This window comes from Notolabrus celidotus, chromosome 17 (assembly GCF_009762535.1).
Source record: "Notolabrus celidotus isolate fNotCel1 chromosome 17, fNotCel1.pri, whole genome shotgun sequence".
NCBI lineage: Eukaryota > Metazoa > Chordata > Actinopteri > Labriformes > Labridae > Notolabrus > Notolabrus celidotus.
The window spans coordinates 455,380-480,531 of NC_048288.1; the positions used below are offsets into that span (position 1 = coordinate 455,380).

The following is a 25,152-nucleotide window of genomic DNA, read 5'->3' on the forward strand; positions in this document are numbered from 1 at the left end:
AGGGAGCCTCAGTATTACCAACATGGCAACCGCCATCGATAGGCTTCAGAAACCGAGGGGTGGTGTCACTGAGACTATGTTCGTGCTCTAAACAGTCTCTGGGTTTATATGGCTTTGTACGTCAGCGTTTCCACCGCAGGGGACTGAAAAAGGACACAAGCAGTGTTTTGGTTTGTTTTATTTTATTTGTAGCTTTTTTTGTTTTCTTAACATAAACACACAAATACACAATAGACACAAGACACCGTGAAAATTAATAAAGGCAGGGTGTTGCAGGTCTAACAGACCCACAGATAGTCCTCAGTTGCTAACAATAGCAACATCTAGAAAAAAGGAAGGCTGCCCCTGCTTCCAAAAGATTCCTTAGTCTAACACAGGGGTTCCCAAACATTTCAGCCCGCGACCTCCAAAATATAAGTGCCGAAAACTCGCGACCCCCACTGTACCCCAGAGTGATTTAATGTGTCTTCATTTAGCTGGTCTACAGAAAATGACCCTACCTATATGAGCATGTGTCTGTGTTTCCTGTGTTGTTATGAATGAACCTGCTGCTACTGATGCTTTTGATAATTCACTGTTCACTAACTCTAAACTTAGGAGTCATCTGGAAACACAGAAAGGCAGAAAACTCATTACACTTTATATTTTCAAGGTTTTATTTCAAGGTTAGATACTATTTATGTTGATATTTTTACTATAATGGGTAAAATGAACTAACTTTAGATAACTAAAAAAAAAAATATTCTGGAAGACGACCCCCCATTTGGGACCCCAAAAATTGGGAACCCCTGGTCTAACACAGATATTCACGCTTTGAAAAAAAGAAGGCAAACAGAAAACAGAAAAAACATATAAATAGTAATGAAAGTACGGACACTACGTAAACAGTAAATAAAATAACAATAATGAATTGGGTGGGATGGCCTGTTCAATGGTTAAAATACAGAATAAAGGACAGTTGTCATCTTTGAAGTTAACAAAATTATCATAGCAGCAAAGATTAAGACTCATCAAACAATATCAGAAACGGCCTCCACACTTATAAAGTAATTATATGAATTATGTCTATCACAGAGAAATGTGTTCCATCTTAATAATGGAAAGCATTTTTTTAACCACCTCTAGAAACATGGGGACACCGGAGACTTCCAGCAAGGTAATACTATTTTTTTTGCTGCAACTATACCTGCAGACCATAGACTGTATAAGATATGGATTTAGTATCCGTGACGTCATCCATCTGTTTCTGAAGCGCATTTTGAGGTCAATCATCTGCTGTCGAGCGATTGTGACGTAAAGAGGCGGAGTTTCAGCCTCCTAGCCAACAGCTACAGTGTTCCCGCCTGTCAATCAAGTCAGCTGTGCCTCTCATTGGAAGACTGGTAATCTTAATATCTTTGAAATTAGCGCATTAGAAAAAAACAGGCTGTAAACATGTTTATTTCTGCTGTATAGATCGTCTTCTTTGAATTGGTGTGTATGTGGATTCTTGTACTTCAGGAGCCAGCCTCAAGCGGATCCTCGATGAACTGCACTTTTTAGCACTTCCGCATTGGACTCATATTTTTAGACCGGAGCTTGCCGCTTGGTTGGGATCCAGAGCTTGGAGAGGCAGGGAGATATGCTGAGTTCTCTCTGTTGGAGGATGTGGCTATGTGCCTCATTTGTTTGATGGACAGGCTGAATGAGCAGCCTGACCTGTGTGCCCTCCACATCGCTCTGGTACGTCACCTCAGCACCTTCCCAGCTCATAAGGGCGTTCCATTCAAAACTATGATGTAGGGTCACTCCAAGTCTGAGGCTAAAAGTTTATCCTCACCACCTGTTAGAAACCTGTCTCCACTGCAATGAATGATGAAGAACTTCCTTTGATTTGACTTCAGCAGTGTTTGGTATTTTACCTGAGACATGAGGAGGTTTAGGTAGACTCACTTCAGTGCACTAATGTGTAAGACAGAAACATATGAATGGAGGTTTTGAGCAGAGAAGGCCTCCTGACTTTTGTTTGCTTGTATAAATTATTATTTATGGATCATGATGCGGAGAAACCATCAACCTGTTCGAGTGTTCTTCTCCGCCTCTTTATTTTGAGCCGTTGATGTTTTCAGTCTATAGATATTTTTCCTGTAGGATCTAATCTCTGCCCGCTTCGTCCTCTTTGAATCCCAGAAAAAGAAGCTGATCGTTATCACCAAAGCAGCATAACTTCCAGTCTGCAACTTACACTTGATCTGATTAAGGCTGCAGCATTTTGCCCTTGGGCGATGTCTGTAGCCTCGCATGGAGGAGAGATAACCTGATCTCCACTCCTCTCTGGCTCTGAGTCCAATTTAGCAGCTCAAAACTATGAATAAATCTAACACTCCATAATTGAATTCTTCAAACAGGCCACATTTTCAAGGTGAGGCCAGAATGCAAATCCATTTTCTCGTCTTAACAATGAAAAGTCATTTCCATCAATCTTAGAAAGAAAAGGCGATGAAATATTTTCAATGTACAGAACAATGCTTTGATTTATATTCATTTAAAGCTTTACATAAGCGCCACAATGCTTATTGTACTTATGAATGACTGATGTAATGTCTCGCCCTCGTCCTCTTTAGTTCATCATAAGGGACCAACGAGAGGTAGAGATGTGTTTATGACTCACAGCTTCATCATCTGTAACAACGTGTTAAACTAAGCACGGCTCGTATCAATACTTGTTCTGCTCTGCCTCCGAGAGATGCCTGGAATGATAAGTTGCATTAATTGTTTAGAGGGTTAGTTAGTATTTATTCGGCACAGTTTGCCTAATTATTTCTCCCGACGTGTTTTGTCTTGTGCATAATTCCACGTTCCTCAGGGACGGTGTAGCGAGTGGGTGTGCAGAGAGAGCCGGCTAATGGGATGGAGATGGCGCTGAATACCAACCAGCCAGTCCTTGCAGAGACCAGACACTGTGTTTGTGTTTGTTGTTGGTGTGTGTGTACGTGTGTGTGTTTGTGCTTTTTGTGCATGGTTGCACATCACATAAGCATGTGAGTGGGTCTGTGTGTGTCTGTGTGTGTGCGTGCCTGCGTGTGTGTGTGTGTGTGTGTGTGTGTATGTGTATGTGTGTGTGTGTTTGCTCTGCTCGCTGCTCTGTCCCCACTCACATCCCGTCTGGATCGAAACCCTGCCCTTCCTGTGCTAAAATAAACCCACCTTGGGAAGTGGAGAACCTTGCACAGAGAGCTGAGTGTTGCACCTTCGACTGTGGGGTCAAAAATAAAAGCAATATTATGGGTTGAAAATCAGCTGTGTTAAAGCTGGGGTTGGTCGTCAGATTTAGATCCACTTTTTGTTCTACTGGTTAAAATGATCTTTCTGTCCCGATGGCGATCAATACATAATGTGTTCTTAAAAAAGGGGTTTAAAAAAAAGCTGCAATATACAGCCGGAGTAAACCTGGGAAAACACCAACCAATCACTGCCATCAGGAGCCAAATGATGAAACCAATCAAATCCTGTCCTGCCGTTCTGCCCGCCTCCTGCAGAGCGTACATTTCATGTTTGTTTGTGTTTTTAACTTTCACTATGAGAATATTTTGGTGTTTTCTTACCGCTGAGTGAGACATGAGTTGATGTAGTGCAAAACACAAACCATGTGCTGAGGACCGGTTTTAATCAGTCACCATCATATGGTCACGAATCAGCAGCGCTCGTGCATGTGAGCAGGGGCGTCGTTTTGGAGGAGCTCCGAGGGGAGGGGGGGAGGGGTTAGACAGAGTCCTGAGGAAATGATACATTCAAATTCATGCTAGTTTTCCACGGCTACCAACTTAGTTTTAAACACGAACTAATAATCAAATTTAAACAAACAAACAAATAAACAAACAAAGAGAATGCTTGTTTATTTGTGGAGGTCAGGATGTCTGGTGGCTTCATTAAAAGAAAAAGACTCAGAAATGTAAGACGCTTTGTTGAACTACTTTCTATTTTAAATTGTGTTTTCTGTGAATTATTATTTAGTCATTATTTAACTGTTAGGGTTAGGGTTTATATATCATTTCAGTGTTTTTTTTGCCCAAGGGAACAGAGATAAAGATACTTCTGCCAAACAAGACTTGTTGTGTAGATGGTTTTGAAAAGCTGCTCCCCTAACAGGCTTTAATGCAAATGTGCACAGCTGTAAACAAAGTCAACATGACATTTCATGTAGTGAGTGGGTCATGAGGTTGTTGCAGATAGTCCGAAACGTTTCCTCATCATTCTACTATACAATAAAATATCCTTCTTAACGCTTCTATACTAACACAATCCTCTGTCTTTTTCTGTCCACAGCTCATAGTGGAGAAGACCACAGACTTCCCCACTGCTGAGTTCTCTCTGGTGGAGGATGTGGCTCTGCACTTCACCTGTTTGATGGACAGGCTGAACGAGCAGCGCCTCTTCCAGCCCGACCTGTGTGACGTCGACATCGTTCTGGTGCGTCAGCACAACACCTTCCCTGCTCACAAGGGCGTGCTGGCGGCCTACAGTCCTTTCTTCCACTCTCTGTTCGCCCAAAGCAAACAGCTGCGACGGGTGGACTTGTCACTAGATGCTCTGACCTCACAGGGTCTGCAGCAAATCCTGAACTTCATCTACACCTCCAAGCTGCTGGTGAGCAGCCGCACTGTTCGGGACGTGCTCAACGCGGCGACTCTCCTTCAGATGAGCGACATCGCAGCCTCCTGTCGCGACCTGATCAGCAGCCACTCGCTGAGAACCGCCTGTCCTGATATGGCCAGTCACGAGGGGCTCGCTGACCCAGTCATGCCCCCAAATCAGCTTTACTCAGAGATCAAACAGGAGGCGGAGCTTGGGAGGGTGTACAAGAGGGATGGCGGCAGCCCATTTTCTGTAAGGGTGGAGGAGGCGGGGAAGTTGACCTCCCAGCAGAAGCAGTATTATCAGAAGGAGGAGGGGTCAGGGGGCGGGGCTGCTCTGTGCAAAGTAGAAAGTAACGGAGAAGAGTTAAAAACGACAGATGGTCACATCTCCTTCAGCAGAGACCAGATCATTGTGGAAGTCAACTTAAACAACCAGACCCTGAACGTGTCCAAGGGTTCTGAGGGAAAACCAGCAACCACAGAGACCGCCACCATCTTTGGTCACTGCCATGACAACGAGATAGATTCACAGGAAGAGGAGGAGAACGAGGCAGAGAACGATGACACGGTGGGAGATGAGGATGATGATGAGCTGAAGAGGGGGAACCTACTGGGGCAAAGCAGTGAGGAGGATGAAGAAGAGGAAGATGAGGAAGAGGAGGAAAACACTCTAAACATTCCAGGGTTGGAGCAGGCGGCCATGTTGGATCGGCCTCGCCGGGGCACCAGAGCCTTCGCCATGGCGGGTACGACCGCCTCCATGAGACAGACGCTCACAGAAGCCACGTTAGCCAACCAGCGGCATGCTGGGAAGAGGACGCTGGATGCTGAGGGGCTGGGTCAGAAAGTGAGGCTGGAGGAGAAGCAACATTTCCCGTGTAAGAAATGTCCTCGTGTGTTTAACAACCGTTGGTACCTGGAAAAACACATGAACGTCACACACAACCGCATGCAGATCTGCAACAACTGCGGGAAACGCTTCCTGTTGGAGAGCGAACTGCTGCTGCATCAACAGACCGACTGTGAGAAGAGCATCCAGGTACGACTCCAGGTCCACAACCATCATACAAAACTACACAATCATTTCTAAAGTCCAGGTTCAGGCTCCAAAGCATCAAAATCATTTCTCTTTTAATGTAAAAAAATGAATTAAATTATTTCCTGATGGTCGGCTAATCCAAGCAGAGTTATTGAGTGGAGTTAAACTCTGCAGGACGTGTTGACCAATGAAAACCCCTCTGGACAGTGCTAACCTCCAAGCATTTATAAAACCTGAGCTCTCAACATGGAGGATGTTAATGTGGCTCCTCTGCTGTGTTGTACCTTTCATTTGACCCTCCTGTAGTGTGACTTCTTCGGACACAGAGAAATGGTTTAAACTGCATTACCTTAACCAGCTAGCTAGCCAAACAAGCTAGTTAGCCATATCAATAAATCAATCTTTATTTGTATAGCGCCAAATCACAACAAACGTTATCTCAAGACTCTTTTACAAACAGAGCAGGTCTAGACCACTCTATGTCAAATTATGAACAGAGACCCAACACCAAGGCAGGATAAGACTCAGTCTGACCCCACCTTAATCCACCATGAGCATTGCACATCGCAGTATTTAGCTAGTTACAGCAGAGAGGACAAACTTCCTTTAACAGGCAGAAACCTGGAGCAGAACCAGACTCATGTTAGACAGACATCTGCCTCGACCGAGTTGGGTCTGGAAAGAGGGATAGAGGAGAATAAGAGAGAGAGGGAGCGGTGATAGTGATGAGACGAGTCGTAGAAGCTGTCCGTATCAGCTGGAGTCTGGAATGTCCACAGCAGGAGGACGTCTACGGCAGCTCAGAGGAACCTACGAGACAAGGGAGCTCAGGGACTCCAGAAAGGTCTATGGTTAGTAACTTTAATGGGACAGGGAGAGTTAAAGTAAGAGATGAGGGGGTTGGGGGCAAGGGGGGGAGATAGAATCCCAGTGTGTCAGTGTGTCAGTTCCCCCGGCAGTCTAAGTCTATAGCAGCATAACTAAGAGCTGGTCCAAGCCTGATCCAGCTCTAACTATAAGCTTTATCAAAAAGGAAAGTTTGAAGCCTACTCTTAAAAGTAGAGAGGGTGTCTGCCTCCCGGACCCTGACTAATAGATGATTCCAAAGGAGAGGGGCCTGATAACTGAAGGTTCTACCTCCCATTGTTCCAAGATGGCGCCACTGACGGTCGCCCTGGTACTGCGCTCTCTTCTTATGCCTTGTACAAAGAGAGCACAGTTTACCAAGTCAAATTCCTTGTGTGTTCAAGCATACCTGGCCAATAAAGCTGATTCTGATTCTGATACTACTTTTAGAGACTTTAGGTAGGACCAGCAGGCCTGCATGTTGGGAGTGTAGTGTTCTAGAGGGGTAATAGGGCACTATGAGCTCTTTAAGATATGAAGGTGTTTGATCATTAAAGGGGACATATCACGCTTTTTTCATCAATATATATTGATCTAAGAGGTCCCCAAAACATGTCTTTAAAGTTTATGCTCAAAAAAACACTTTGAAATCAGATTTTGGCCTGCCTGAAAAGCCCTCTTCTTCAGTCCTCCTCAGAACACTCTGTTTTCCCTCTGACCACGCCCCCTCAGGAAGTGGATGTGCCTCGGCTCTCCAGCACGTTGATCTAATGTTTACATGTTGGCTGAATATACACGGCTGCTCAGAGATCGCGTTACTTCAACCCTCTGAATCTGATCCAGAATCTGATCCTGACGGAGAGGCGCCTGTAGCAGGACCTTTCTGAACCATTGGTCATAGATTTAGTGTTTCTTGTTGGTTTATTTATCAGTATGTAGACGTGTGTCTTGGTACACAGCTACGAACATGTAGCTATGTGGCTATGCTAACTAGCGCTAGCACTTATTCATGATAAATAAAAATCATCCACTAGATCTTCAAATCTGCAGACGTGGGGAGTAAAACCGACCTCTACCAGAAAGGCAGCAGGACCTTTCTGAAGGATTGGTCACAGATTTAGTGTTTCTTGTTGTTTTATTTGTCAGTATGTAGACGTGTGTCTTGGTACACAGCTACAGCTACAGCTACAGCTACAGCTACAGCTACAGCTACAGCTACAGCTACAGCTACAGCTACAGCTACAGCTTTGAACATATAGCTATGTGGCTATGCTAATTAGTGCTAGCACTTATCCATGACAAATAAAAATCATCCACTAGATCTTCAAATCTGCAGACGTGGGGAGTAAAACCGACCTTTGTGTTTATTAAGACAGCCTACAACTAGCATGCCTCCCTCCTAAGCTCCTTGTTAGCACACATTTGTGCAGGGAATGAAAAACAGAGGAGGGGTTGAGTTGTATTTTATACAGTCTATGGGCTGAACAAGCTCCGAGCTCTGACTCCGTGACAGACCGGATATTGTTGTGACGTAACAAAAACACTGAAGTCTGAAACGGCTCGTTTCACACACATTTACAGAAAGGTGGAGAAATCAGAACAGGGGCAGAATGGATTTTTTTCATTCTCGGGGGGTTTGTAGACATGCCAGGGAAACATATTTCAGGTAAAGAACCATTAAAAAGTCAATTTTGCATGATATGTCACCTTTAAGAGCTTTAAGTCATATGCTTCTTAGCTGTGTGTTTCTCTCTCACTTAAATGAGACCATGTAGAAACCAGGGATATTAAAATGACAGGTAGTGTAAACAGTCCAGAACCACATGAAACATAAAGCGGAACAAGCTAGCTAGCTTTATAGCTAGCCCAGGTATATTCATGGCAGGCTTGTTCAGGTAGTGAAGAACTTACAGCAGTGTGTTTACTTCATCAGCTGTAGACCAAACGTTAAACTAAGTCAGAGCTCACTGCATTTAGTTTCACGAGATTATTGTCAGGTGATGAAATTCTCTACCCTCAGTCTAGTGTCCGAGGCTACAGAAAGACACTCCAACTCTCCCGATCATAGAATCATCTCCACACAAAGCTCTGCAAACACAATACCACATCTTTAATCTGCATGTTTGAGGGAAAGGTGTATATCATTGTGTGTGTTAATCATCCATCACCTACAAAGCACGGTTTAAGGAAATGTCAGTCAGGTCTAAAAACCTAAAGTACACAAACTTAGGAGGGTTATTATTGAAATAAAACAGGAATTTAAACTTCTTTTAGTTGTTTTGCAATAATATCCATCATAGTTATGAAATGATTGGTGACTATTTTTTAGATCATGTGAATATTCTTGTTTCAGCAGACTCCTAATCAATCAAACCCTCTATCACAGTCCCTCCACAGTGAGCAGCTGGACTCCTGCTGGGTCTGAAGATCATTGGCTGCTTTAATCTTCTGACTCTAGTTGCTTTCTTGCCACAGTGCATGCTCAAGTGTCTGTGTAAGCTCACACACCTGGATTGTGTTTGCAAAGGCTGTTTCTGATAATGGTCTTCTTAATATCTCAGATCCAAAAAGCTCCAGTTAGAACCAGATCTCTGCTTCCTGTTTTATTTTGTCACAGTGTGTAACATGCGGAAAGGCCTTCAAGAAGCTGTGGTCTCTGCATGAGCACAACAAGATCGTCCATGGCTACGCTGAAAAGAAGTTCTCCTGTGAGATCTGTGAGAAGAAGTTTTACACAATGGCTCACGTCAGGAAGCATATGGTTGGTGAGTGGCAGTGAAATACATGGTCCTAATTGGCTGCTTTGTTCCTGTTTGTTAATGTTCCTTTAACACTCTGATTTTTGAGCAGGATATGTTTTGGGAGTTGCTTTCCTCTTCTACTTTTTAGGACATACAGTGGATCTCAAAAGTCTCCACCCCCCTGTTAAAATGTCAGGTTTTGTGATGTATACAAATGACACCAAGATAAATCATGTCAGAACTTTTTCCACCTTTAATGTGACCTATACATGATCAATTCAACTGAAAAGAAATTAAAATCTTTTAGGGGGAAGAATAAAAAATAAAAACAAAAAATAATGTGGTTACATAAGTGTACACACTCTTTAACTAATCACCTTTTGATTTTATTACAGCACTGTTTCTTTTGTAGGAGTCTGTAAGCATGGCACATCTTGACGTGGTGATATTTTCCCATTCTTCTTTACAAAAAAGCTCCAAATCCATCAGATAGTGAGGACATCTCCTGTGCACAGCCCTCTTCAGACCACCCCACAGATATTCAACTGGATTCATGTCTGGACTCTGGCTGGGCCATTCCAAAACTTTAATCTACTTCTGGTGAAGCCATGCTGTTGTTGATTTGGATGTATGCTTTGGTTTGTTGTCGTGTTGAAAGGTGAAATTCCTCTTCATCTTCATCTCTCTAACGGAGGCCTGGAGGTTTTGTGTTAAACTGACTGGTGTTTGTAACTGTTCATACTTCCCTCCACCTTGACTAAGGCCCTGGTTCCAGCTGAAGAAAAACAGACCCAAAGCATGATGCTGCCCCCACCATGCTTCTCTGTGGGTCTGGTGTTCTTTATGTGATGTGCAGTGTTGTTTTTATGACAAACATACCTTTTGGAATTATGACCAAAAAGTTCAACCTTGGTTTCATCAGACCATAAAACATTTGATGCTTCTGGGAGACTTCATGTATGTTTTTGAAACATGTTGCCGGGCTTGGATGTTTTTCTTCATAAGAAAAGTCTTCCGTCTTGCCACCCTACCCATAACTGAAACATATGAAGAGTAGGAGAGTTGTTGTCACATGTAGTACACAGACAGTACTAGTCAGAAAACCCTGCAGCTCCTTTAATGTTGATGTAGACCTCTTGGAAGCCTCCCTGACCAGTTTTCTTCTGGTCTTTTCATCAGTTTTGGAGGGATGTCCAGTTCTTGGTAATGTCATTATTGTTCCATATTTTCTCCACTTGATGATGACTGTCTTCACTGTGGTCCATGGTATATCTAATGCCTTGGAACATGTTTGTACCCTTCTCCTGACTAATACCTTTCAACAATGAGATCCCTCTGATGCTTTGGAAGCTCTCTGTGGACCATGGCTTTTGCTGTGAGATGAAACTGAGGACATGTGATGAAACTCCTCCTAGAACAGCTGATCTTTATTGGGATTAATCAAAGTCACTTTAAATTATGACAGGTGTATACTGACTACTATTTATCATGAGTTTGAATGTGATTGGTTCATTCTGAACACAGCCACATCCCCAGTTATAAGAGGGTGTGTACACTTATGTGACCACATTATTTTAGTTTTTAGTTTTTATTCTTCCCCCTAAAAGATTTTAATTTTGTTTTCAGTTGAATTGTTCATGTTATAGGTCACATTAAAGGTGGAAAAAGTTCTGACATGATTTATCTTGGTCTCCTTTTTTTACATCACAAAACCTGGCATTTTAACAGGGGGGTGGAGACTTTTGATATCCACTGTAAGCATCCAAGACAAGCATCATTCTTCTTCTCAGCTGTGAAAGGAGGAATCATGTATCTTTGCTAAGTTCTTAGCATCGTATTTGCACAATAAAAGCACCCTTAAAGGGACATTTCAGGTTTTTTGAAGTATGGTTGTATGTGTTTTATATCACTACTGTAGTAATTTTACTAGACAGAACGGATGTTGCTCAGCTCCTGGGGTCATTTCTGCCTCGATATTTAGCGAATTTTGAAAGATTCCGACCCGAGCATTCACTTCTGTTTAGGTGTACGTTCCACTGGGATTATATTCAGCACTTGACTTTGCCGCCAGAAAAACCATTCGTTTTCGCACTATTTGCGGGCGCAACACAGACTTGCTCTTCCACCTGCAGGGCATTGATCAGCTATCGGATCTATAATGTACATCACTGATATAGTGTCAATTTTTGACATTTTTGCGTCTCAGTTTTGCATCATGTGAAGCAGGAAATACCTAAGATCACCTGGCGGACACAGTGACGTCTTTAGAGTTTGTTATCTCCGCTCAGTCTTCCCCTTCAGCAGCTCACACAGTTTATTTACATCACGTAAACATGTGGTGCAGATCATGGGTTGTGTCACTGTGCAATAAAAAAAAAGTGATAGCCGAACACTTACCCTGAAGACGAACTTGCATTCCGCTTTTCTGGTTTTCTGATTTAACTCCTGAACATTGAAGAAAGTCAGAAACAAACATCTGCATCCAGTACAACAGTGGACTCTGGTTGGTGAGCATTGCAGACTGCAGCCCTGTTTGATCGGCTGGTTTATCTTAATCCTAAAAGTCCAGAAGTACTGTTGTTACCAGGTATTACTCGTGACAGCAAGTAGTTTTCCCGGTTTATTGGCATTAGCTCACAGTTTACACACCTGCACCACCAGGTAATTCGGGCCCTCTCCTGCTCTCCAGTTTAGCTCAGAAAATTCTCAGTTTTTTCCTCCGGTGCATTGAATCATCTTTTCCTCTGTAAACTCCGGCTCATAAAGTTGACCACGTGCGTCCACAGTAAACGACATGACATCGTCTCTGTCAGAATCCCTCAGTTTTAGGTTTAGTTGTATTTTTGTCTCTTTGAAGCTGTAGACCTGAACAGCTGATCAGTGCGCTGCAGGCAGGGGAGCACGTCTGTGTTGTGTCTGCAAATGATGCAAAAATTAACAGACTTTCTGGCGGCAAATTGAAATGCTGAAAAAAATCCAAGTGGAGCGTACACCTAAACAGAAGTGAGTGCTCTGGTCAGAGTCTTTCAAAATTCGCTGAATCACGTGGCAGAAATGACCCCGTCTGCAGAAACCGTAGCCACTTGGGTTCCATTTCTCTCGGCAGGTTCTCAATATAGGGGATGAGCTGTGCAGCATCCATTGTGGCCCCTACAATTCCTTCAAAAAAACTGAGATATCCCTTTAAGTGCCTTTGTAGGGTAGCTGTTCACTTATTTGTACTTTTTATTTTATAATGAATGGGTCAGTATTAAATCCAATTTTCTTGCTCTGTGTGTGTGTGTGTGTGTGTGTGTGTTTGTGTGTTTGTGTGTGTGTGTGTGTGTGTGTGTGTGTGTGTGTGTGTGTGTGTGTGTGTGTGTGTGTGTGTGTGTGTGTGTGTGTGTGTGTGTGTGTGTGTGTGTGCAGCCCATACCAAGGACATGCCGTTCACCTGTGAGACGTGTGGGAAGTCGTTCAAGCGGAGCATGTCCCTGAAAGTTCACTCTCTGCAGCACTCGGGAGAGAAACCCTTCAAGTGTGAGGTTTGAGCTCCTTTTATTCACTGCTCTCATCTTTCTCATGTGAGGAGTTTTAGTCCTGCAGGGACTCATCCCTACGTACGTTCACTGAGTCTGTTCCACTTGGGGCTCTGATGGTTTAAGTGCGTGCCCCATATACAGACGCTGAAGTCCTCATCGCAGCGGTCGCAGGTTCGACTCTGGCCTTGACCATTTGCTGCATGTCTTCCCCCACTCTCTGCTCCCCACATGTCCTGTCTCTCTTCAGCTGTCCTATCAAATAAAGGTGAAAACTTAAAATATATAACTTCAAAATAAATACATAGATGAAGGTATGTTGGATTCAGAACTGATTCAAACTATTGGCTGTTTATGATGGTCAATGTGATTCTACCTCCTCCCACTGTACAAAAGTGATGCCAAAATACCTCTCCGTGACAGTCTGCTCAGATGTGATTGGCTCCTGCCTCTTCAGTAACCAAAACACACATTCAAGTCAAATAACTCATTAAACTGAAACGTTTCAGTAGAACGATTATTTGGACATGATACAAGAGAATTAGGGATGTCAACAATTAATGGAGTAGGGATTAATTGATTATTAACAACTTACCTGAACACATTTTTTTGTTGGATTTTCTATCAGGTGGAACAAACATCATGTGGTCTCATATTTGGTTCAGCTATCAGGGAGGTGTTTGAAGTTTAAAGCATGTTTCAGAATCAGCTGACTGAAGGTGTTGCTCCACACGTTGATATTCAGCGTGTTTAACATTTTGAACACCTCAATACGATCCGTAGATATTCAACACTGTCAGTTATATACATTGTGTATACTTTCACATTTTTTTAATGATTAATCAATAATTGATCATTAACATTTCCAAAGATCGATCACAGAAAATACTTCAAATTTACATCCCTAGAGAGACAATGGCATTTGATTTTAAAGTTTGACCCCTGTCATGCGGAGCAGGCGTGGTTGATACTACAGCCAGTCAGTAGAGGGAGCTCTTAGTGTTTTGGCTTCACTTATTGGGTGATATCATGTCGTCCATATTTTTACGACTCAAACAGATTAAATTAAATCTTTAACGTTAAAATGTAATTAAGCTATGTAATGGGTGTGCCTGTACTGCTGCAGTTCTAAACCTTGCTGTGTGCGCATCCGCTACTAACTGTTCTGGGGTAGCGTTGATGGAAGGAAGGACACGGACCACAACTGCGGCTGATGCTTCTTTAATTTGGATCTTGCTGACTTCCTGTACAAGGCCAAAGAAATCACTCTCTGTAACATACAGTCTCTATGTAACATACAGTTTCTGTAACATGCAGTCTCTGTAACATACAGTCTCTGTAACATGCAGTCTCTATGTAACATACAGTTTCTGTAACATGCAGTCTCTGTAACATACAGTCTATGTAACATGCAGTCTCTGTAACATACAGTCTATGTAACATGCAGTCTCTGTAACATACAGTCTCTGTAACATACAGTCTCTATGTAACATACAGTTTCTGTAACATGCAGTCTCTGTAACATACAGTCTCTGTAACATGCAGTCTCTATGTAACATACAGTTTCTGTAACATGCAGTCTCTGTAACATACAGTCTATGTAACATGCAGTCTCTGTAACATACAGTCTATGTAACATGCAGTCTCTGTAACATACAGTCTTTGTAACATACAGTCTCTGTAACATACAGCCTCTGAACATACAGTCTCTGTAACATGCAGTCTCTGTAACATACAGTCTCTGTAACATACAGTCTCTCTGTAACATACAGTCTATGTAACATGCAGTCTCTATAACATGCTGTCTCTGTAACATACAGTCTCTGTAACATACAGTCTCTGTAACATGCAGTCTCTGTAACATACAGTCTCTCTGTAACATACAGTCTCTGTAACATACAGTCTCTGTAACATGCAGTCTCTGTAACATACAGTCTCTCGGTAACATACAGTCTCTGTAACATACAGTCTCTGTAACATACAGTCTCTGTAACATGCAGTCTCTGTATCGTGCAGTCTCTGTAACATACAGTCTCTGTAACATGCAGTCTCTGTAACATACAGTCTCTGTAACATACAGTCTCTGTAACATACAGTTTCTCTGTAACATACAGTCTCTGTAACATACAGTCTCTGTAACATACAGTCTCTCGGTAACATACAGTCTCTGTAACATACAGTCTCTCGGTAACATACAGTCTCTGTGACATACAGTCTCTGTAACATGCAGTCTCTGTAACATACAGTCTCTGTAACATACAGTCTCTGTAAGATACATCCTCTGTAACATGCAGTCTCTGTAACATGCAGTCTCTGTAACATACAGTATCTCTGTAAGATACAGCCTCTGTAACATGCAGTCTCTGTAACATGCAGTCTCTGTAACATGCAGTCTCTGTAAGATACAGCCTCTGTAACATGCAGTCTCTGTAACATACAGTCTCTGTAACATGCAGTCTCTGTAAGATACAGCCTCTGTAACATACAGCCTCTGTAACATACAGTCTCTGTAACATACAGTCTCTGTAACATACAGTCTCTGTAACATGCAGTCTCTGTAACATGCAGTCTCTGTAAGATACAGCCTCTGTAACATGCAGTCAAGACATCATAAAATGAATGTTTTTCAGTATTAATCACGTTTTTGATCAGGGTTTGGTGACGTTCCATACATTTAAAAGGAGATACTATTTTAACCTAGTTACACTATCTTCATGCTAAAGGAACCCCGTACTGACACTGCACTGAGTCTCTTTCTGGATGTGCTGTGGAGTGGGATAATGTGGTTGAGGACTCTTAAAAGAATAGTTGAAAATGAACCCTCTCTCTTTCCTGGAGAGGTTGGATTGGCTCAGCATGAAATTGAGAAACCAGGGGGATCAGTAGGCCTGGCCCTGTAGCTTCATGTTTACCACACACACACATCACTGTGGTGTCAACTCTCTCAATGTCTTTCATCAACATGTCAAACTTTTCCTGTGTGCTAGACTCTGAAATGTTCTTTCATTTTGATTCTCGTAAAATCTGACAAACTCTCATATTACCCATTGCATGAGTTCAGTTGCCCTCCCCATAAAACAGTTTGTATTTCACTTGAGGTTCTTGTTGCTGATTTATTATGAATATTTGTCACAATGTGTTTTACAGACACACTGTCTCAGGGCTAAGGAGAATCAGAGATGCCCCAAGAGAGAGAGAAACAGATCTTTTTTTACTTTCATGGATACATTTAGAAAGAAGGAGTCAAACTCAGCCCTCTTTTTGTGACCTCCTCAGCATGATTGCTTGGACTCCGTGTAAAAACGTCCTCTGTTTGCTGTTTCAGAACTGCAGTGAGCGCTTCCAGTACAAATACCAGCTGCGGTCCCACATGAGCATCCACATCGGACACAAGCAGTTCATGTGTCAGTGGTGTGGGAAGGACTTCAACATGAAGCAGTACTTTGATGAACACATGAAGACACACACAGGTGAGGCACTATGTGCTCTGTCTTTTTAAAGTGAGTTATGCTGGATCTTTCTCTGCCAACGAGGGGCATGAAAGAGATAAACCTCTGACATATCATTAACATGACATCAGCCGCAAAGATACTGGTACTATCAATCAATCAATCAATCAATCTTTATTTGTATAGCGCCAAATCACAACAGAAGTTATCTCAAGACTCTTTTACAAACAGAGCAGGTCTAGACCACTCTATGTCAAATTATGAACAGAGACCCAACACCAAGACAGGATAAGACTCAGTCTGACCCCACCTTAATCCATCATGAACATTGCACCTCACAGTATTTAGCTAGTTACAGCAGAGAGGACAAACTTCCTTTAACAGGCAGAAACCTCGAGCAGAACCAGACTCATGTTAGACAGCCATCTGCCTCCACCGAGTTGGGTCTGGAAAGAGGGATAGAGGAGAATAAGAGAGAGAGGGAGCGGTGATAGTGATGAGACGAGTAGTAACTGTTGCCGCTGGAGTCCAGCACGTCCGTATCAGCTGGAGTCCGGAACGTCCACAGCAGGAGGACGTCTACGGCAGCTCAGAGGAACCTACGAGACAAGGGAGCTCAGGGACTCCAGAAAAGTCAGTAACTTGGTTAGTAACTTTAATGGGACAGGGAGAGTCAGTATGCCAGTGTGTCAGTTCCCCTGGCAGTCTAAGCCTATAGCAGCATAACTAAGATCTGGTCCAAGCCTGATCCAGCTCTAACTATAAGCTTTATCAAAAAGGAAAGTTTGAAGCCTAGTCTTAAAAGTAGAGAGGGTGTCTGCCTCCCGGACCCTGACTGGTAGATGATTCCACTATTCATTTACTATTCTGTGTGTCCTTGGGGTTTCACAAACATTTGAATCATGTCACTAAAACTAAACACTTCTCTATGACCATGCATCCACAGAGATTATTTATAAGCCTGCTCCTCACGTTGATATTCAGTGTGTTAACATGTTGAACACCTCAATATGATCTGTAGCTGTTTAATACTGTCAGTAATATACACTGTGTCAGGAAGGAACATTTGATTTAGGGGGAAAAACACATTTGTCATTATTTCTGACATGGAAAATGTTTTTTTAATGATTAAATGATAATTGATCGTTAACATTTCCAAAGATCGATCATGGAGAATACTTGAAATTTACATCTCTAATTTAAAGAGATTGACCTTATTTGTTTTAATATTTAATACTTTCATTTGGGAATCGTTCACTTTCCATTTCTCTAGAATTGTTCTGAAATTTTCCATCAAGGTATTTTTGTACAGTGATTTTAGTTTTTTTACAAGGTGCTGAAAAAAAGTGTGCAGTGGTTTTATTTGAGTTACAACACACCTTCAAAATGAAAAAGCATGACTTTGTTTACAAAGAAATATAAGAGAACAAATATATATCCCAACTGTCCATATCTGAGAATTGAAATAAAATAATGGTTATTTATATTTTGAGTTCAATCCAGTTTTCTTGAAAATCGTTAGAGAATGGTGAGTGAGTCGTATCATGAATCAAAAATTGAGATTGGAATCGAATCGTTGGTTGGGTGTATCCTTACATCCCTAGAAAGTGATGTTTCTGTTTACACTAAAAAAGCAAATGAGACCATCAGCATAGGACAATGATGATAATGATAATAGCTGTTGCTGTTGTTGTGTGTAAAGTGCCAGATAAATAAAGTTGATTTGATTGTTAGTTGAATGTCGGGGTAGGTGTATTTTAAAACCCACAGAAGAAACAGCCTCTCATACATTTCCACAGCAGATATTAACACTGACTGATTCATGTGCCTGTTAAAATATAATACACATGTACAGGACAAAATCAGCAAAGACATAAGAGCTACTGCTTTGTATAGAAAAGGTACCAAAACAACCCAGAGCAGAAGTTTGTGACAGGAGCTTTGAGTTTGGAGGAATGCTCAGCAGACGATGAAGCAGTGACTTTTCTCTCTGTGCAGGAGAGAAGCCGTACATCTGTGAGATCTGCGGGAAGAGCTTCACGAGCCGGCCCAACATGAAGCGCCACCGCCGCACCCACACCGGGGAGAAGCCGTACCCCTGCGAGGTGTGCGGCCAACGCTTCCGCTTCTCCAACATGCTCAAGGCCCACAGGGAGAAATGCTTCCGCGTCAGCAACCCCATGGTCACCGACGGCATGGACCTTCCTCTGGGCTCACCTGCTGTGGACTCTTCTGGTCCTGTGCAGCTCGGCACGGCCCTCCCTGCCACGTCTGTGACCACGCCCACGGCTGCCTCCAGTCCACACCCTCTCCATGGCACCCAGCTGTCTCTCCCCCTGCTGCACCCCATGGGGGGGCTGCCTCCAACCCCTCATTTACCCCCACCGCCCCCCCTGTTCTCTGCCGGTAGGATGAACTCCAACAACTAACAACTCCCTGTAGCATCTAAAGCACTTTTGTTACCTTGTTTTGTTTTTCTTAGAGCTTTTTAAGAGGACTCTGATACACCTCAGTGACATTTAAACTGAGAGGACACGCTGACTGAAGGCCACTGAAGGTCAAACAAACCCTCATACACCTTCCACTAAATGAAACGGTTATTTTTTACTCTGTTCAATACAATAGAAAACCTCAGAGTCCAGTAGGACATGTTTTCACCACCATGATTTCACAACTCTGTTCTGGTTTCATTACTTCCCCAGCGCACACACATTTCTCCACAGCCTGCACAATGCATCGATTGTAGCACCGGTTCCTCCATGCAGTGGGCAGAAGCAGATTGGAAACCACACAATAAGGAAAAATATTTTATTTTTGATTGCTTTCTGCCAAGATGTAGCGAGTGGTTCTGGTAGGACCCAGCAATAACCAAATGCTGATTTGTCTTTGAGCATATACATGTAAATGGCATTGCCAATAACCAAATCCTGTAAGCTCACCTGCTCTAGTTAGAAAATGTTAAACAGCATTTATAATCAATCCTGCACCTTACATTTAACTCTAATGATATTTAAAGTGTACTCCTACTCGTCTTCATTTTATAGTTGTAACTGTGTGTAATTCATGGCACGTTATGTCAATTTGTAAGGACAGAAGAGAAGTGGCGACATGTGGATTGATGCAGCTGTGCATTTCTGTGTGGTGGTTTTGTTCGTCTGTGTGTTTGAGACTTGAGGCAGAGAAGACGAGGATCTTTAGATCCATGCTTGAGCTTCCCCCGTTCAGGAGATGGACTTATTTGTTGCCCTGCGTTTCTTGCTTACATTAAGCAAACACGCTCCGTTCCTGCAGATTGACTTTGACAAAATATCTCATTTTTCTGTGACTTAGTAAATCTAATGTACTCTGACAGTTTATTTCTAGGCTTAATGTTCTACAGCCAACTAAACTTGATCTGTGTCATTAGTTGCCGAAATATGAAGAGCAATCGGTTATATAAAAAAACCCTGCTTACATAGATCATTATATGTGCACATCTCTTCAGGATGTATGGTGAATATAATGATTATATTCTGATGCTTAAATCTCTGATGGAGCGCTGAAAGGGATTACTCTAAGGGCTGCTCGCTGTTAGGAAGCAGATAAACTAACATAGAGGAGGGTCTAGACCTGCTCTGTTTGGAAAGAGTCTGAGAACATTTGTTGTGATTTGGCGCTTTATAAATAAAGATTGATTGATTGATTGATTGATTGATGGATGAAGGTCTGCACCTTCAGTATCTAAAATGACTCACATTTCAATCTCTGCGTTTACTTCTGAACAAAGTCATGGTGTAGTCACGGGTTTGTCTTGAAAAGGTCTTCCCTTAAAGGAACATTTCGGGAAACACGTTTGATTTGTTTGTTGGCTGGGGTTGGATCAGAACAACTCAAGAATGCATCGTTAGCCAGCAGCTGGTTAGCCTAGCATAGCACAAAGACTGAAACCTGAGGGGAACAGCTAGCCTGGCTTTGTCTTGTGTATAAAACATGATTAACATGGTAGCTAACTTTACAGATAGCTGGAGTTTGTTAGCATTATGCTTCTGATCTGTTAATATGTTATCCTTATGAGTTTAGGTAAGCAGATCTTTGCTAATTAAGCTAGGCTAACTCCCTGTGTCCAGTCTTATTGCTAAGCTAGGCTAAGCTGCAGCTTGCTGTAACTTTATAAACAGAGAGTTTATGAAGCAGTCGTTATACTCAATGTTTCAATCGATTGATAATCCAAAAAGAGTCGTGGTGCACTATTGGAGCTCTTCCTGCTCACAGTATCTACAGAGCCAACTTGTCGTGTCGCATTAACCTGTAAATATTGTTCAGATGTGTTTCTTCCTTGTGATTACTTCCTCATGTTTACATTTGGAGCGTCAGCTGAATGTTGCCCCCTATGTGTCATGGCTGGTACTACCGGAAGTTGGAATTTGTGGATAAGCTTTTGTAAATGTAATCAGCTGTTCAGTCTTCTATTTACGACAGATTTAAGCACCTTTAGTGTAGTCAAACATGGTGGAATGGTTCGGGCCACGCGAGATGATATTTGATATTGGTACTAATCTTTTATTGTTCATGTGTCTAACACACGCTTTGTTTTGTTTTGCTGCATTTGTACAGGGTCCAGTTTGAAACTGCCCTTTAAATGAAAAGTCAAAAGCTGTTAAATTGTTGAGTATTAATCAGATTTACCTGCGGTGCCAGAGAGGAGCTACAATTAAACGCTTTGAGCAGTTTGTAGATGAAACTCCTCAAAATGAAGATCCACCTGAGATTAGACCGGGTCTTTGGTGGAGGGTTGGCAGAGAGCAAACTGAAGGCAGCCTGTGTTTGTCACAAACACAGGACTGATGCTCTCTTGTGGCACTTTAGTAAACTGCACTCTGTAAGAGGTCTAAATAAAGAGACAGGCCTTGTTGGAAATTAGCCTACATGCTTATTAAATGTACTTTCCCTCTTTACTGTGTAGAGAAGCAGTAGCCTGAGATACTGTGGTTAGAGTCTGTGTACCTGCCTTATCTAAGGAGCCAAGTGAATGTTTAGTGTTTGTGGTGATGGTAAAGGAGGGGAGATAGTAGTCAATACTACTGATTAATGCACTTTGATTGCCACGCTAGCCGATAACGGGGAAAGTAGATATGAGGAGAGGAATAGGCAGCAGAGATGAGTCCTGAAAAACTTCCACAAGTTTCAACATTTCCAGAAAGTCTGAACCCAAAGGTTTGATGTTTGAATAAGTATTTGTTCATGTTGTGTGATGAGTTAACAAAGAAGAAGAGTAAGAATTAATGTGATTTAGGGCTATATAAATCAAGATTGATTGATTGATGAGCAGTCATTGTTTGTATTGTTTGTATTGGTTTGATCGGGGTGGCAGGGCTGACCTGTGTTTCTGTTTCCTGGTGTAAATGTACGTCTGTTGTGTCACATGTGGACACAGAGGGAAACTCAGCTGTGAGGAGTATGACTTTGTGGCACTTCCAGCTTTGGCTGATTCTGATTGATTTGTCCTCTAATCACTAAGAAAGACCAGTTCTTGGTCTCAAGAATTTGATCTTACGGAAGGGTTTAAACATGCGACTGTGGTCGTGCTGAGAGAAACCAGCTGCCACGTTAAGAAAGGAAAGATATGGATAGTTGTGAGCACTTTATCCTCCAGTTCAGCCATCATGGTGTGACGCGGATTGCAGTTATTTAGATTAAAATCTGCTGATGGCGTGTGAATTTTGATTGTTATGTGTTTATTTCTGCAGCACTAGAATACAGGAAAAAACAGAAATGCAGTGTCTGAAGAGAGGAGTCCTCTGCAGGGGATCAGCTGATAGTCCAGAGCCTGTAAAAATAAGGTGAACAGTATCTGCCTAACCCTAACCCTTATTGGGAACCAGTGAAATACAACATCAGAGTCTCTGTCTGCTCTCAGACAGGTGAAGTGTTGATCAGTTGCTGTAATGATGAATCAAAATGAATATAATAAGTCATGTTGGAGGTAGGGGACACTGCTGAGTAGGAGATTTTTTTAAGGAATAATTCGTCCAACTTGTCAGTAAATGATAAAAATGTGATGTTAAAGCAAAACCAGCCTTTGTTTAACCCCCTCTGCACACTTTATTACACATGTAGTGTTCCACACAGCATGTAGAAGAAGAAGTGAGTCCTTTACTTCAAAAGTCCTGGAGAGCAAAGGGTGGGCTTCATTTTCTGTCTTAGTCTGGATTATTTAGGGTAAAAGTCTTCCTTTTATTCACGGTGTAGTGGACAAACCTTCAGAGTAATGTAGCTTTGAGACTGTGTGACAGACATTCATGAGCCCTGAGTCTAAGGATACTGTTGTTGATGTAAGGAACCTGAAATGGCCGTGAAGCTGAGATTCTAGAAACTGAGAAGGGAAATTTTGCACAGTGTTTATACTGTAGGCGAGTGTTTTTATGTCTTTTAATGAGCCAGGTTCTCCTGCACCAAGGCGTGCTGCCAAAGGCTCCAGTCAGATAAGTTAAAGGTGGACCTGCCCTTGTCCTTGAGCTGGAGTTCGTCAGTGATTAAGTGGATGCCACACAGTGACTGTGCATTCTTCATTGCACCCAAGGCTAATGTTTGTCACATAATGAAGCAGTAAGTGCTCATGGGACCCCAAAGTTTACCCTCTACTGGGAATTGTAGTTTTGGGTTTAACTGCAAGAGCAGAAGTGTGGGGGTTTGATTTTCAGCCTTCAGCTTCAAGACAGCGTTGGGAATACTGTGATGTTAGAAGTGATTACTGAAGTTTCATGGTGATGCTTTAGAGAAGGAGTTGAATGTCGGTAAGAGTTTCAAAAAATAAGTAAGGGTGAAAAACTCCCCTTTTAAAATAAATTAATATACAACTTTGTTTTAATATAACCCTGATTTAGGTGCAAATGTATAGAGCTACAAAACCAACACAGGTCATCAAAGGAGTCAAAAACCTGACTGATTAAATATAGATTTAAAGATTTAAAGTATGAAGAAGAGCTTAAAACAGTTTGTAAGCTAGCCTTGATGTTAGCACTGTCTATTCTGATTTAAAAGAGAGTGATGAGGAACGTGTCTGGTTCCACGTTCATGAAGAGTTTCTTTACTTTCCTGTTTGTATGCCATGAATAATCTGATATATAAAGATATATGAATATGTATTCATACAAAGATATTTAAATATGTCTTTGTATAAAGATATATAAATGTCTTAAGATAAAGATATATAAATAATCCTTTATATAAAGATATGTAAATAATTCTTTATATAAAGATAATTAAATATGTCTTTATAAAGATATTTAAATATGTCTTTATAGAAAGATATTTAAATATGTCTTTATAGAAAGATATTTAAATATTTCTTTATATAAAGATACTTAAATATGTCTTTATAAAGATATTTAATTATGTCTTTATAGAAAGATATTTAAATATGTCTTTATATAAAGATGATTAAATATGTCTTTATAGAGATATTTAAATATTTCTTTATAAAGATATTTAAATATGTCTTTATATAAAGATATTTAAACATGTCTTTATATAAAGATATATATTAATATTTCTTTATAGAAAGATATTTAAACATGTCTTTATATAAAGATATATAAATATTTCTTTATATAAAGATATTTAAATGTCTTTATATAAAGACATATAAATATTTCTTTATATAAAGATATTTAAATATTTCTTTATATAAAGATATATAAATATTTCTTTATATAAAGATATTTAAATGTCTTTATATAAAGACATATAAATATTTCTTTATATAAAGATATTTAAATATTTCTTTATATAAAGATATATAAATATTTCTTTATATAAAGATATTTAAATATGTCTTTATATAAAGATATATAAATATTTCTTTATATAAAGATATTTAAATATGTCTTTATATAAAGATATATAAATATTTCTTTATATAAAGATATTTAAATATGTCTTTATATAAAGATATATAAATATTTCTTTATATAAAGATATTTAAATATGTCTTTATATAAAGATATATAAATATTTCTTTATATAAAGATATTTAAATATGTCTTTATATAAAGATATATAAATATTTCTTTATATAAAGAAATTTAAATATGTCTTTATATAAAGATATATAAATATTTCTTTATAGAAAGATATTTAAACATGTCTTTATATAGTATATAGTTATACAAAGTTGATATAGTAAGATATCTAAAGTTGTCTCTTTGGATGTCAAGAACCAAAAAACATGAAAATAATTGAGTTTATAATAAAGTGTGAACATAATGTCACTGTGGGTTGTGGTTAAAAAAGAGATCACACACACAGAACTGACCAGCGTTAGCAAGTGTTTTCAACTTTGTTTTCTTCACTGTGTGAGCTACTGTTACAACAGTTCAGCCTACAGTAAGCAGTAAAGTAAACCCACACTTCATATGATCTGTAATGAAGACTTAGTGTTGTAAAGACACAGTCTATTTAACATCCAGTGGTCTCTGTAGTTTAAACAAAAAGGTTCAGCTAGCAGCTAGCTAGCTCACAGACTGTGCTCGTTGTGTTTTCAGTCCCGCTGGTTAGTCCTCTTAACACTACAATCTCAAATCTTAACTTCATCTAAATTTGGATCTAAAGCATGAAAACCCTGAAGAACATGACAACAGGAAATGAAAGTGATGAACCTTTTAAATCTAAAGTTTGACCCGAAGTGTTCAGTTGTTGCTTTGACTCATTTGATGATTTGATTTCGTTGGTTTCTCGATTGAACTTGAAAAACAAGCTCTGATGAATATTTTCATGAAAGTTCATCCAGCTGTTTCACTCGTTTGTTTAAAGGTAACTTTTCCTCTTTCTGTGAAAAGCTATATGATGATAACATCAGTACCATGTCCAGGTCAGAGCCGTATTCTCCCCTCTACATTTCCCATACCTGTGTTAAAGAAACCATGATGTGTACTGTTATATGCTGATTCTCTACTTTATAATGTA

General features: G+C 40.8%; 1 protein-coding gene across 1 annotated transcript in view; it reads left to right on the forward strand.

Moving 5' to 3' along the window:
- Positions 1 to 18,676, forward strand: part of LOC117828659 (zinc finger and BTB domain-containing protein 47-like) — a 53,070-nt gene extending 34,394 nt beyond the window's left edge. The window contains exons 2-6 of the mRNA XM_034705853.1: positions 4,306 to 5,655; positions 9,119 to 9,266; positions 12,651 to 12,766; positions 16,086 to 16,230; positions 18,208 to 18,676. Coding sequence (XP_034561744.1) covers positions 4,306 to 5,655; positions 9,119 to 9,266; positions 12,651 to 12,766; positions 16,086 to 16,230; positions 18,208 to 18,638 — 2,190 coding nt within the window. The 3' untranslated portion in view covers positions 18,639 to 18,676. The remainder of the gene's footprint in view (positions 1 to 4,305; positions 5,656 to 9,118; positions 9,267 to 12,650; positions 12,767 to 16,085; positions 16,231 to 18,207) is intronic.
- The last annotated feature ends 6,476 nt before the right edge of the window (positions 18,677 to 25,152 follow it).